General features: G+C 40.2%; 1 protein-coding gene across 1 annotated transcript; it reads left to right on the forward strand.

The window, feature by feature from the left end:
- Positions 1–5,903: 5,903 nt before the first annotated feature.
- Positions 5,904–12,188, forward strand: LOC133453112 (leucine rich adaptor protein 1-like). Its single transcript, XM_061732986.1, has 3 exons — positions 5,904–6,127; positions 9,539–9,723; positions 11,041–12,188. Exons 1-3 carry the CDS (start codon positions 5,918–5,920, stop codon positions 11,417–11,419), a joined length of 774 nt encoding a protein of 257 aa, XP_061588970.1. The 5' UTR covers positions 5,904–5,917; the 3' UTR covers positions 11,420–12,188.
- Positions 12,189–15,149: the final 2,961 nt, after the last annotated feature.

The following is a 15,149-nucleotide window of genomic DNA, read 5'->3' on the forward strand; positions in this document are numbered from 1 at the left end:
CACCTGGGGCCTGTACTACGAAGCGGGATTTGGGGTTAGCGAGGTAACTTCAGGTTTAACCCTGGGTTTTCAGGACTACGACGGTGGTTCACTTCTTACCGGGGCACATCGCCATGGTAACTTATGCTGAACAGCTAACCTGCTCCGGAGCAGGTTATGTTCGAGATACAGATCGCCGGGTATAAAAGCACCGCCCACTGACCAATCAGCTCTCTTGGAAAATGGCATGCCCTTTCGAAGAGAATCCAGTGGAGCTCGGTGCGCGGATCGTGAGAGGATCCCTCCGAAGAGAACGCGTATTCAGGGACCACCAAAACCCCTTTGCTTTCCCTGATGAGTACCTGTATGAACGATCCAAAAAAAAAGGAAAAAAAGAAAAAAGAGGTGGAGGAGAAAATAAAAAATAAATCAATCAATGAATAAATAAAACAAATCATCACCCAAAATCCGATGTACCAAAACTGTATCCAAAACTAATACCAATTAAATAAATAAATCAAGAAGAAATCAAAAAGAAGATGCATTTGTAAGGGGATAGCAAAAAAGGGATTTTCAATTTCGTCCCTCGAACATTCTGAGAAGTCACTTTAAAATACTAAATACCCCCCTCCTGAAAAAATAAAAAATGAAATAAAATAAATAAATAAACCCAATTCTTTGGTACAGCATCAGCACAAGTTATCGGTCAACAACAATAGTTATAGAACCAATATATACAGGACTGTCTCAGAAAATTAGAATATTGTGATTTTCTGTAATGCAAACACAAAAACAAAAAAATGTCATACATTCTGGATTCATTACAAATCAACTGAAATATTGCAAGCCTTTTATTATTTTAATATTGCTGATCATGGTTTACAGTTTAAGATTAAGATTCCCAGAATATTCAAATATATGTTTATATCCCTATGAATTTACGCATCTATACAGTCAGCGATCTTTTGCCAGCTGTCTTTCCTGCATTTTGCAGCTGCAACTGTGTTGCTTTTTGCCTGTATTATATGCCTATACTCATCATATTTCCGTAAAATTATTGTTTGCTCTTCGCTACTGAAATAAGCGGCTCTGACAGCGGACTTCTCCATGCTTGCAATTGGTCATGCGCTGAAAACACCGCCCCTTTTATGTGCACGCGCTCATATCCAGATTGGAGAAACCTGGGTTGATATACCGAGTTGATAACCACCGTCGTGTGACCGCTTAGCGTGATTGCAATTGTCCGGGTTAGTGAATCTGGATAAGGAAAAGATATCCTGGGTATGTTGAACTTGCTTCGTAGTACAGGCCCCTGGTCTTACACGTGTCCAAGGTAAAACTGTGCTCTGTCACAGCCTCTCCCTGCTCCTCCCCCACCACAGATGGTCGATGGGCATCCACAATTGGCAGTTCGGCGGCTGCTGCGGGTGCGGTGCCGGGGACGTGGCTACCAGTACTTGGTCGACTGGGAGGGGTACGGACCCGAGGAGCGCAGCTGGGTTTCCCGGGCTCATCATGGATCCAGGGCTCCTGCGAGACTTCTATCGGGCCCATCCCGACGCGCCGGGCAGGTCGCCAAGCGGCTCCCATCAGAGGGGGGGGGTCCTGTTACGGCTCCTGCTTCTCTGCCTGCACCATCTCCCAGTCACCCCTCCCCCACTGCTGAGAGATCTGCCTCTAGCAGGAACACCTCTGCACAAGCTGGGCCCAATCTACGTCCCCGTCGTTAACGAGCTCACAGGACAGCACGGCACAGCTGCAGCCAATCCTCCCATCACCACTGCCTAGAAGAGCCGGTTCAGCAGACTACTCCTGCCAGATCTTCCCATAACTTCTTGTCACCCGAACCTGCTGTGCTGTTTCCTGTTGGAGTACTTTTTGTTGTTTTTTTATCCAGTTCGGATACCAGCCCTGCTTGTGGCTGCCCTTCATTTTTTTTTTTCACTCTTTGGCAATTAAAGACTTTAACCCCTTCTCTGCCTCCTGTTTGGTTCTCAACATTACCGGGTCATAACAGCAGGAAAGTCCCACGACGGTTGCCCTGATTCAGACAGCCGGTAATATGGGCCGAGATGACAGGCAAATAAAAATAAATCATCTAGTTCAGAGGGTGGCAGATGGCAACCTCCTCACAGCTTTCCTGGCCCGTCTCTTTGGAAGTGGCTGTGAGCCACGGCAGAGTCTCTGTAATCTGTAAAAGAAGCGTCAGTCATCGTGGAAAAGAAAGAAAGCATTTTGATGTATCATTTGAAATAAATTCATAGAGAAGTGATTGAGGATGAGGATGACATAGAGACGATGAGCTCCTTAGTGCGTTGAAGTAATTATTGAAGTAATTATCAGAATTAAAAATGGTTATTGGTGCAAACTATGATAACTATACATTGTTTAAATTAGTTATAAAATGTATTAACGTGATGTTATTTATATCTAAATATTAAACTGACTTTATTTTTTCTTTATTTTCTGTTTCCCTTTCTTTTTTTATTTTCTACCTCTTTAGGTTTGCTTTTAATTTTTGTTGTAATGTACTGTGTATTATGTGTCGGACCCCAGGAAGAATAGCAGCAGTTTTGCTGTAGCTAATGGGGATCCAAATAAAACTATTAACTATTATCTAACGAGATCTTAGTCTTGCATTTCATTTACATGGCATGGTAACAGTGAAACGTTAACTCTGTGCACGTAATAAACATGGAGAGTGGGTTTAACAGAAATGTAGAGCGCAAGTGAGCCTTGTAGCTCGGCACCTCAGCTGTACAGTTGTTGCTCTTTGCAGAATCTCCTTCATCTGGTTCCTTGTTCTTGTACCCGAGTAAGTTTCATGTGCATGTTGTGGCAGTTTCTGCCATTCCTCAATGGCACCATAACAATGCACATCCGGTTTGGGACGGTCCATTGTTCCAGACACTCTCTTCAGGGGCAGTCTGTACTCGCACTTCACATGTGCAGATTTGATGTACTCCAGACATGACTTACCCTGGCATTAAAACGTTACATCTTCAGGGTCAATAAAATCGTCTTCCCTCATCTCTTTTTCAGTTCTCAATATTAATTAGAACATGTCAGGCTGAGACTCAAAGCAGGACTCGGATGCAGAGATATTAGATAACAAAAGACTTTTATTGAATTCACCGGAGACCTCTGACAGAGTGATAAACAAATGGCTATAAACAAAACTAGACACTATACTCTGACTGTAGAGAGAACAAAAAAACACTCCAAGAAGAGGGAAAAATAACTAATTAAAAGAAACAAACACAAAACGCTCCGTATGGAGGAAAAACCTGCCTATATAAAATAATTTGGCTACAAACACAAATCACTTTTAAAGAGGTAAAAACCAAAAACTATTAATCTAAGCTAGGATATAAGTTAACAAACGAAAAGGGCTATGAATTTAAGCTAAAGAAAAAAAAACAGACTATTGAAACACATGGAGGGAAATAGGGGACAGGTGGAAACACTGAGGACAATCAGGCCACGTTTACACGTAGCCGGGTATTTACAAAAACGGATATTTTCCCCTCTACGTTTTCAAAAAAATCCTCGTTTACACGGACCCGCATGAAAACGCTCTTAACGTCATGCAAGCCAATCAGAATCCTGGAAAAACATCAACAAATGACACGTGTGTAACTTCCAGTTAAGGCTGATTTATGGTTCCGCGTTACACCAACGCAGAGCCTACGGCGTAGGGTACGCGGCGACGCGCACGTACCTTGCGCGTCGCCGCGTACCCTACGCCGTCGATTTAACGCGGAACCATAATTCAGGCTTCATGCTGCTGGCTGACGCGCTCACAGGCTTGAATGAGCAGGAGGCTGGAGGGGGGGGGAGTTACTTTTAAGTGTGACTTTAGAATATTAAACAGGTAAAATACAAGAAAATATTGACGGTGGCCAAACTAATTGTAAACACAGGTCGCACACATGACGCTGGTGAGTTTCTGGTGCATAATGTGACGTTCTGAAGCTTAAATCTCCGTTTTCCTCCGTTTTCCTCCGTTTTCCTCCGTTTAGACGCAAACGGGAAAACGGAGTTTTTGAAAATCTCCACTTTGGCCGGAGTTTTCAGAAATGATCGTTTTTGGTGACTTTGACCGCCGTTTCCGTGTAAACGAACGGCCAAAACGCATGAAAACGCATCCGTTTTTGTAAATACCCGGCTACGTGTAAACGGGGCCTCAGACTGAGACACATGAGGAAGGGCTAGTGACCTGAAACGAGAGGAGAATTACTTTTAAAAATAAAACAGGAAATGACAGGACAAAACAAACCCAAGACACGACAACCTCATCCCGGTGTGACAGAACAAAATTCAGCAGAAGTAATTTGAACCTTCTGGGCCTCCGGTAAGAGAGGCAGTGCAGCGGTCCCCCACCACGGCTAGACCTCTGCCGTGCTGAGGGCTGGCTCTCTGCAGTGACGCTCTTCTGTCCGTTAAGGCATCATTTTTGGGTCTATAATCTGAGTCACTACATTCCTGGAGCTGGACTTTCTTTTCTTCTTAGCTCCAGAAAAACTTTGGCAGGAAAGTGAAGCTTTCGGAGTTTATTTATTTTCTGCATTAATTTGCCATAAAATTTGATTTGATCTCAATCCAAGATTGTGTGAAATAATACCTGGAAACAGGCATTGTGACGTAAAATTGTCAAATTGGTTTAATTCACCGCACGAATCGGCACAGATTACTTTATAATACTGTATTTGACCCGGTCGTTGTACGTTTTGACCGTATAGAAACGTAATTCTTGCCATTGTAAGAATGAGATGTACCTGCTGTACTCTACTGCCCTTACTTTTTAACAACTTGTACTTTTTATTATTTTACCTCTTTTCTTATGATTTCATTTCATTTTATTTGTTATTTACTCTTTAATTGTGTCTTGCCGCTTTTAATGTTGATGTAAATCACTTTGAATTACCTTGTGTTGAATTGTGCTCTACAAATAAACTTGCCTTTCCTTGCCTGAGCTCAGTGCAGGGGTTGGTAGAGGGAGCAATGCCCGTCACTTAGGTAGGAGCACTGGGTGATAAAATGGGGAAAAAAATCGGGATAAAAATATTTAAAAAAATAAAAATAAATAAAAAAACGTAAAAATAAATCTGATTTGTTTGTGTGTGTGTGTATTTTTGATACTTTTTTGCCATTGTAAGAATGAGATGTACCTGCTGTACCCTACTGCCCTTACAACTTGTGCTTTTTATTATTTGACCTCTTTTCTTATCATTTTATTCGTTAATTACTGTTTAATTGTGTATGTTGATGTAAAGCACTTTGAATTACCTTGTGTTGAATTGTGCTCTACAAATAAACTTGCCTTTCCTTGCCAAGATAAACACAATAACAGACACTTACAACGAGCTCACAATGATGACGCACAAACGATTAGACACCTATTAAACATTCACGGAGCTGGAGTGAAAACAAAACAGGGAAGAATCCTCCAATACCCTATTATTCTTCCACTACAGGGTTGCGTGTAGAGCATATGGTGCGCGCTCGCGTCACCGCCGTGCAGGTGTTTCCGCAGCTTTCCGCGGAACTCCCCACCATTGTTTGGGAATCACAAAGAGCCATTTCCACCTTCCAGCAGCGTGTTTTGAGGGCGCATACCAGCAGTGCGTGTGCAGCATGAATGGGGACAGCATTAGTAGCCGCACACTCCGCACTTCCAGCGCTTTCACGGCGCGTCCTGCGCCGCCGCGGGTCGTTGCGCGTACCCGTGGAGCGCTCGGGAGCGCGCTGCGCGGTTCCCATAGGTGTGAGGTGAAGTGAGGATGTGGGATTTTTCTATTTCTTGTTGTTTCTGTTTGTTTTTTGTTTTTGTCCTCACCGAGGGGGTCTAATTTCTCCCAGTGAAGCTCCATCTTCAGAACTTCAGCCTACTTTTACGCACAGACTTTTACGCACAGACGCACAGACTCTGTCGGTGATGGCGGAGGAAATCCTCTGCGACTCCTTCCCAGATCTGAACGAGCTGGAAAATAAGATCGGGAGAAAAACCCCGGAGAGTCTCCTTGCGTGGATGAGGGATGCTGCGGACTGCGAGGAGGACGGCTGGACGTCCGACGCGCTGCACGGAGGAGACAGCAACTTCTGTGACAACATGTGTGACAAAATTAACAGCTTGAAACAAGAGATGGTAAAGTGTTTTCGTGACTTTTTCACCTCTAAGATTTACATGTATGGTACTGTGGATGTTTTCCTTCTTTTTATTTATTGATCTTTTTAGAAAAAACAAAATATAATGATAACATGGATACATATAATCAAAGATACACATTATACATTGTACATTGTCCCTTTTTTTTTTCTTTTTGTTAACACACAAAACCTAACCAGGCCCTCACAAGGGAGGCCTAACTAAGGAACAGAGTCTCTGTACAGTAAATAATAAATAAACAGATTAACAAATGTAACAAATGATCAATGGAGGAAATAATGGATGAACAAAAGTGGCATACAGAAAACAAAAACAGTGGTAAATGCAAATGCCAATCACTGATATCCCATTAAATGGAAATACATTGCAAAAACTCAAAATCTTAACAAGAATATTTGTCGTATTTCTAGTTAAAATGTCTCATTTTTAGTCAAACAAAATCTCATTACACTTAAAACAAGACTCATCACTGGAAAAAACAACAATTCTCACCTGTTTCAAGTAGATTTTCCCTTAAAATAAGTAGAAAAATCTGCCAGTGGAACAAGATTTTTTTGCTTGTAATGAGAAGATAAATCTTGTCCCACCGGCAGAATTTTCTACTTATTTCAACCGAAAATTTACTTGAAACAGGTGAAAATTGTCAAATAACAAGTTATTTTTCCTAGTGATGACTCTTGTTTTAAGTGTAATGAGATAAAGTGAGTTAAAATAATCTACAAAGTATCATGGACTGCCATTTATGAACAAATTTAGCCGAGTTGCCTTTTACTGAGTATCTCAATTTTTCCAATTTGAGAAAAAACATAACATCACTAAGCCAAAGAGCAATAGATGGAGACTTGGGGGATTTCCATGAAAGTGGGATACAACGTTTTGCTAAGGATGTTTTCCTTCTAAATGGAGCCTTAATCTCCCCCAGCTGTGCGTGTTTTCAGGCTTTACCACCGTCAAAAACTGGCCTAACTTGTTGGAGTAATCACTGCTTTGTTTGTGCTGCCACTAACTGGAAATGTCAATCCCACCGAGTTCCTCTCTGGGCCACTTTAGCCACCGATGACAGATGCTGTCACCTGTTTCCAGCCCACACAGCATCAGCTGCTCTGGTTTCCCTCTGCGCTCTTTGCACATTCGGGGCTGGACTCCTCTCTGGCCCCTTCCTCATTCCTTTTCTACGTGTAGAAATCCACTTCAAATCTTCCTCACACACAGATGTCCCCGTCTCTCCCTTTAACAGATATCTGACATTCTTTTGCAATAACTGCGTATTGCTTTATAGCAAAATCAGCAACAATGAAACTATCAGCAACAATCAACAATAGAGGAAGAGACTAAACGAGCCAAAGTCTCCTTTGTGCCACTTTAAATCAAGGTCTGAAAGTAAATTGATTTACTTTCTACTCAAACAACTTTACTTAACCTCATGTGGAATTTTTGTTTGGTGAGTACGGGCCCAAGCAATGTTGCAGTAACTAATAAAGGGATAAATCATAGAGTAATAAAGTTGAGTGAAACTTTTGTGTTGAGGAGGTAACATATTTTCCCAATTATTCCAATGTTTTTTTTGCAATTTTAGATGAAATTAATGAAATATGAGGTTTCCATGATATGTTTTCATCAATTAGCACGCCAAGAAAACGAGTCGACTTAATCAGCTATTGAAACATTATCAATCATCACTGTTAAGTTCTCAGTGTGTTTCTTCTAATTGTGACTAAACAGAATGAAATTTGTTTTCTTAATGTTTATTGACAATTTGTTGGTTTTAAACCATTTGGAGATTTTTTTCCATTTCTTCAACAACTTTCATAATTACTTTAGGATTTCTGTTTGAATAAAACAAACTAGTATCAACAGCAAATAAAATTTTAGATAGGTGATCTGATACATTGGGAAAATCATTAATATATATATAAGATATAAGAATGGCCCAAGGATCGATCCTTGGGGGACACCACACTTTATAATAATGGCCCTTTTGCACTAGTCCTTATTCGGCCCGACTCGGCTCATCACGCCTCTACCCGTTTGTCCCCGTGTGTTTTTCCACAGCCAGGGGAGAAGTGGGCAGGTTGGGGTGAAGTTGCTGTGACGTACTCGATTGCGCAACCGCTTTGTTCATGTCGGCGCTGATCAGAAATCAGCTGGAGCCGCGAGCGGCTGAGAGTAAAACAGCCCGTCTACATCCCTTTTTAATTCTCTCGTCAGCCACCAGGTTTATGAACATCTGCACCTCAGAGTTGGATCACCAAACAGGCGTTTTGCGCTTTATGATAAAATCGCCGCGAGTTGCGCTCGCGCTGACTCCCGCTTCCTGATTCAAACGTCTGACGGCCCCGCCCCCCGACCAATCAGTGGCGTGGAGGGTGATGACGGCCCCGCCCCCCGACCAATCAGAGGCGTGGAGGGTGGTGACGTCAGAAATAGTCCCGGCTCAGCCCGGAGAGAACCTCGTCAGAATGGTTACAGAAATAGTATCTGCTTGGAGCGGCTTTACCCGCCTCAGCAAAAGCAAAAGCGCAAGACGGGGCCGTGGCGGGTAGAACCGAGCTGAGGCGGGACTAGTGCGAAAGGGCCATAAGAGGAGGAGAGTTCACTCCTTTAAAAGCAACAAACTGTTTTCTGTGCTCTAAGTTACTGGAAAACCACAGTTTATTGCTTTATAGCAAAATCAGCAACAATGAAACTATCAGCAAGTATCAACAAGAGAGGAAGAGACTAAACGAACCAAAGTGTCTTCCTCTCTCTACTGCTACATCTACGGGGGGAACAAGCAAAAGTTCCTTTGTGCCACTTTAAATCAAATCTACTCAAACAACTTTAATTAACCTCATGTTTTTACTGTACCTGTGACGGCTTAACAGAAATATCTAAGTTTCAGTAGTGTGTGATGAGCCCACAAGCAGATAAATGGTAAGGCAAGGCAAGTTTATTTGTATAGCACAATTCAACACAAGGTAATTCAAAGTGCTTTACATCAACATTAAAAGCAGCAAGACACAATTTAACAGTAAATAACAAATAAAATGATAAGAAAAGAGGTAACATAATAAAAAGCACAAGTTATTAAAAAAGTAAGGGCAGTAGATCCAGCAGGTACATCTCATTCTTACAATGGCAAGAATTACATTTCTATACGGTCAAAACGTACAAAGACCGGGTCAAATACAGTATTACAAAAGTAATCTGTGCCGATTTGTGCGGTGAATTAAACCAATTCTATGCCGCAATGCCTGTTGTGGGTCTGGACACTAAGTTATTACAGAAAAATAACTGCAACCAACTTTTTCAATGAAAATGTTGAAAATGTTTCTTGTAATCACTTTTAATTTCTGTACGTATCTCTGTGATTATGAATCAGGTTGTTATAAAAACCCTGTCCTCCTGCAGAAGCAGCTCCGGTCGGCCGACGTGAGGATCCTGCGGCAGCTGGTGGCCGTGCACGAGGGCATCGAGGCCATGCGCTGGCTGATGGAGGAGCGCGGCGCGCTGACCAGCCGCGGCAGCAGCCTGACCGGCAGCCTGAGCAGCCTGGTGATAGCTGAGGAGCAGGGCTGCTGCACGTCTCCCTGCAGGTACCAGCAGGACTCCAGTTGTAAAAAAAATCAGGGGGGATGGTGGATTTTATCATATGAGGACAGATAATTTGTGCTGATTACAAATAATATAATATATTACAAATAATAGCAGTGACCAAAACACCTGCAGAAATACTGCAGGAATGACATAGCAGCAGTTAAATGCAGCCTTCTGTAAGCTTTAAATATCCACTGGGCTTACATCAAATACATCAAAACACAACAATAAAAAACACTTTTCTGAACTTATCAATATGACTCTGTCCTTCACAGGATAAGTAACATGGATCACTGCAAAAACTCTAAATCTTAACAAGAATATTTGTCTTATTTCTAGTTCAAATGTCTCATTTTAATTACACTTAAAACACTGGAAAAAACAACATTTTTCATCTGTTTCAGGTAGATTTTCACTTAAAATAAGTAGAAAAATCTGCCAGTGGAACAAGATTTTTTTGCTTGTAGAGAGAAGATAAATCTTGTCCCACTGGCAGATTTTTTTACTCAACCGAAAATGTACTTGAAACATTTTTTTTAAAGGTGAAAATGGTCAAATAAGTTATTTTTCTGGTGTTATTTTTCTGGTGATGACTCTAAATGTTGAAATAGCAGTAAAACCACATTCATTGATGAAATGACATAAGGGATGGAAAGGCCGTAACCTACGCCCTAGGCTCTGCGTCGATTTAACGCGGAACAATAAATCGCTGGCGGCTCTTCTCATCCCCGAAAACATCGGAGCAAATTTCTGAACAGGCATTATTTGGATAAACTGAGCCCAGGTTGGGGATCTTAACGGTTACTTTTACGCCTGAAAAAATATTAAAACTTAATAAAGTGGCATATTAACAGCGCTACAGCTGAAATTAAAACAGCTTTTAGCTCTGGTCTTCCTGATATGGTGTGACGTATGTGCAAACGTAACTACGCAGTCGCTTACGTACCCGAACGTAAACCACGCAGTGACGTAACAAGTGGTGTCCCAATCCCTAGGGAACATTACAAGGGCCCTATGCCTGTGGCTTCATTTTGAGGGCTAGTGGTAGAGAGTAGGGTGAACATTGACAATGAATTAGTTTCTTGAACAATCAATTGCAATCGGAGTCTCTAAATGTTGAAATGTACATATTAAGCAAAATGTAAAAAAACAAAAACTTGCATGTGCACTTTTAACAAAATACAATCCAAACTTTTGCAAGAACTCAGAGAAGTAGTCAAGTGAAACTTTAATTCCAAGCTGTAGACTTGGAACAGCTCGGCAACATCCAAAAACCTGATCTGATCCACTGAATGTTTCCGCCGTTGCTCCCACAGAAAAAGCCCAAGCCCCGCCTTCCCCCTGGATGTGGCTGAAATCAGCGGTGAGAGACCAGCAGACCAGAAGTCAGTCGCCCCTGACGACGGCTGTGTGACTGGGTTTGAGTTGCAGGAGCAGGACTCAGAGGCTGCACACATGCAAAACATCAGAGGTGGCGCCGAGACCATCAGAAGAGCTCTGCTCAGGTCCAGCAGGGCAAAGAGACCCCTGAAAGTGGACTCTGATAGTTCCCCCGGTCAACCGTCTGAGAAAAGTTCAGGTCACCCGGCTCAGGAGAGTTTCACGCCCCCTCCAAACAACGCAGAGACGATGCTGCTCGGTTACGATGCTCAGTGGTGCTGGGTGGAGTCGCAGGACGATGTGACTTTTCTATGATTTTATTTGAGCCGTGTCTAAATATCCTTTGCTCTGAAACCCCTCAGCACAGTACGGAAGAGTATCAGGGCCAGGCAGGAGAAAAATGAAAATAATATTTTAGAGGAGGAAAATTTTTTTTTCATTATGCACTTTGAGAAAAAAGTGGAAATGTCGAAAAAAAAGTCGAAATGTCGAGATTAATGTTCAAGTACAATTTCGAGAAAAAAGTTGAAATGTTGAGAAAAAAGTACAAATTTTGTGAATAAAGTTGAAATGTTGAGAAAAAAGGCGAAATTTCTACTTTGAAATTGTATTTCAACATTAATCTCGACCATTCCACTTTTTTCTCGACATTTACACTTTTTTCTCAAAATTTTACTTCAACATTATTCTCGACATTTCGCCTTTTTTCTTGAAATTGTACTTCAACATTAATCTCGACATTTCAACTTTTTTCAATGAAAAAAAAAATATTCCTCCTCTAAAATATTATTTTAATTTTTCTCCTGCCTGGCCCTAATACTCTTCCGTAGCACAGAACGGCCAGTGACACGCCAGACTTTTAAATGCACTTTGAGGTTTGCGTCTCGCTCCTGAGATCGGTGTTTGTGAAAAACGTCCGATCCTGAGTGTCCTCACCCTGTCAGAGCTTTGTTTGTGATGTGCTTGGAGACTTTTTGCTTTCACGAGCTACAAAGAAAACCAAATAAAAACTTTTGAAAGTGATTTGAATTAGAAATATTAAAGGAGCCCAATAAAACTTACTGAAAGTGTAATTATATTCTCACTTAAGTTTTGTCAAAACTGATTTTGTCTGTATCAGGTTTGGGTTTTTGTTTGTTTTCACTGAAGTGATTTGCTCGTCTTTTTGAATGCGCTCCGTCTAGACATGCAGATGTGCATGTCTTTCCACGAAAGAAGAAGAAACTCACGGTGGTCAAGCAATAATTTATTATTTATTATTCTGCTTCAGCAGAATGGAAAAGAGGAAAATACTAACGAATGCCACTGTGACAAGTTAGTTGATACCGTCAACTTAATATTTTGTTGCACAATCTTTTGAAGCAATAACTGGAATGGGGTGATTTCTGAAACCCTCACTGAGACTCTTTGGTCCCGTCCTCGTGATCAAACTGCTGCAGATGTCTCAGGTTGGAGGAGTTTCTTCTCTAGACTGCATGTTTTACCTCCCACAGATGTTCAGCAAGATTTACATCTGGACTCACGTCACGTGGATGTTTATGGGATCTGACGTGCAGTACTCGAGTTGTAAAAAACAAATCAGGGGGATGGTGGATTTTATTATATGGGGACAGATAATTTGTGCTGATTACAAATAATATAATATATTACAAATAATAGCAGTGACCAAAACACCTGCAGAAATACTGCAGGAATGACATAGCAGCAGTTAAATGCAGCCTTCTGTAAGCTTTAAATATCCACTGGGCTTACATCAAATACATCAAAACATAACAATAAAAAACAGTTTTCTGAACTTATCAATATGACTCTGTCCTTCACAGGATAAGTAAAATGGATCACTGCAAAAACTCAAAATCTTAACAAGAATATTTGTCTTATTTCTAGTTAAAATGTCTCATTTTAGTAAAAAAAAATCTCATTACACTTAAAACAAGAAAAAACAACAATTTTCACCTGTTTCAAGTAGATTTTCACTTAAAATAAGTAGAAAAATCTACCAGTGGAACAAGATTTTTTTGCTTGTGATGAGAAGATAAATCTTGTCCCACTGGCAGATTTTACTACTGATTTCAAGTGAAAATTTACTTGAAACAGGTGAAAATTGTCAAATAAGTTATTTTTCTGGTGATGACTCTAAATGTTGAAATAGCAGTAAAACCACATTCATTGATGAAATGACATAATGGGTTGGAAAGGGGGGATGTCAGTTTTACAGGGGGGATGATTTGGACCGTTTTTATTTCAGGGGGGGATGCCATCGCCCCTCATCCCCCCTCAACTCCAGTACTGCTGACGTGGATCTAAACCTTTCAGAAACACACACTGGGCAGCATATTTCACTCCAGAATACCTTGATAGTCTTGAGATTTCCATAATACCTGCACAAATTCAAGTCATGCTGTACCAGAAGCAGCAGAGCAGCTCCGGAACAGAACCTCTTCCATGTTTCACAGAAGCTGCAGCCTTTGCTTTGAATGCTTTATTTCTGCATCCACGAGCATAGGGCTGATGTGACTTGCCAAAGGGTTTTCTCCAAGAAGCTCTGTGCCTTGTCAAAGTGGTTTTGACAAAATACAGTTTGGCTTTTTAAGATTAGTCCACAGTCCTATGGAGCCTAAACTTCTGAATGAGATTTCCAACTAGTCACAGGAACACCCCGCTGCTTGGAGATGCTCTAAGCCTCCACCTTTAAAGTGTTTAAAGTGTTTAATGTTCTTTCTGACTGGCTTATGACAGGAAACAAGGCATTTTATATTTTATATAACAATATGATTGTGCCATATCTGACCTATTGCATTGAGGTTTTGGGAAATGTTTGCAAAAAATATACTCAGTCTATTTTTATTTTACAAAAAAAGCCATGAGAATAATTAGTAGAAAACACAATATTCATCCTTCAAATCCATTATTCCTTCAGTTAAAACGGTTGACATTTCTTGAATTAGTGGATCACAGAATTCTGCAAATTATGTAGAAAGCTCATAAGAAAATGTTCCCAATCAATATACAGAAAAAGATTGAAAAAAGAGAAAATAAGTATAACTTAAAAGGAACAGAGATCTTTAAGAAAACAAAATTCAGGACAAAATTAATTGAACGTTGTGTTTCTGTAAAAGGTAACTTTGGAAAAAGGAAAAAGGGACAGATAAAATGAGCTTAGTCTTCTTTCTGTTCCCTTTCATTCAAGGAAAGATATTTGTTGTAATTATATTTAACTATTTTGTTTTTTCGTTTAATGAATGAAATAAAGAATAAATAAATACTAAATAAATTATAGTTGAACATGTCACTGTGGTGTAATTATTTTCAATCTTTTCGAGTGATAAAAACTAATTTGTTTAATTAGTTTTATCAGTTATTTTTATGATAATTTTTAAACCACAGTTCAAATGCAAGGTATTTTTTTTCATTAATCAGGAACATTTTTTGTTTTATTTTAGTGACGATTGTGGGCTTTTCTTTCATTAATAGAACAGTACCAATAAATTGTCCACATGTATACTGTCCAAACTAATTGAAAACATCTCCCACTATTGTGTATAATGAATAAATAAATAAAAATATAGCTTTGTTTGTTTGTTATGCCATGATGAGTCCATATCTGTGGTAATAAACAGAACAATGAAAGTTTGTACTGATGCTCTTATTTGTCTCAGCAGAAATGGATAAATGTACCGGCTTTTGATTGTTTTAGCCTCAAATGTCCAATCTTCTCTTTATTTTCAAAACCTTATCCTATTTGGGTTTAAAACATCTACTGTATGTCTTCTCATCAATGTCTTCTCATCAAAAAAAGTTACACAAATTATAAGGAAAAGTCTATCTGTCCATCCGTCAGTGAGAATACATTTACCACTGACATCATTTGCACATTTTTTTGCACAATATGTTAATTTGCACTAACGTATATTCTGTTAATACTACTTCACAATACCACCACATTTCTGAGGATTTTTCATATTTATTCATAACTGTAAATACAATTCATGTCCATATCTATATATTCACATTGGTTTGGCATTGCATTTTTGGTTGGATGCTA

Source organism: Cololabis saira, chromosome 10, assembly GCF_033807715.1.
Source record: "Cololabis saira isolate AMF1-May2022 chromosome 10, fColSai1.1, whole genome shotgun sequence".
NCBI lineage: Eukaryota > Metazoa > Chordata > Actinopteri > Beloniformes > Belonidae > Cololabis > Cololabis saira.

Bases quoted from the DNA above. Each gene is read 5' to 3' on its own strand.
- LOC133453112 (XM_061732986.1), top strand. From the start codon at position 5,918: ATGGCGGAGGAAATCCTCTGCGACTCCTTCCCAGATCTGAACGAGCTG. The intron at 6,128-9,538 runs GTAAAGTGTTTT...GTCCTCCTGCAG, and splicing joins ACAGCTTGAAACAAGAGATG to AAGCAGCTCCGGTCGGCCGA. The intron at 9,724-11,040 runs GTACCAGCAGGA...TTGCTCCCACAG, and splicing joins TGCTGCACGTCTCCCTGCAG to AAAAAGCCCAAGCCCCGCCT.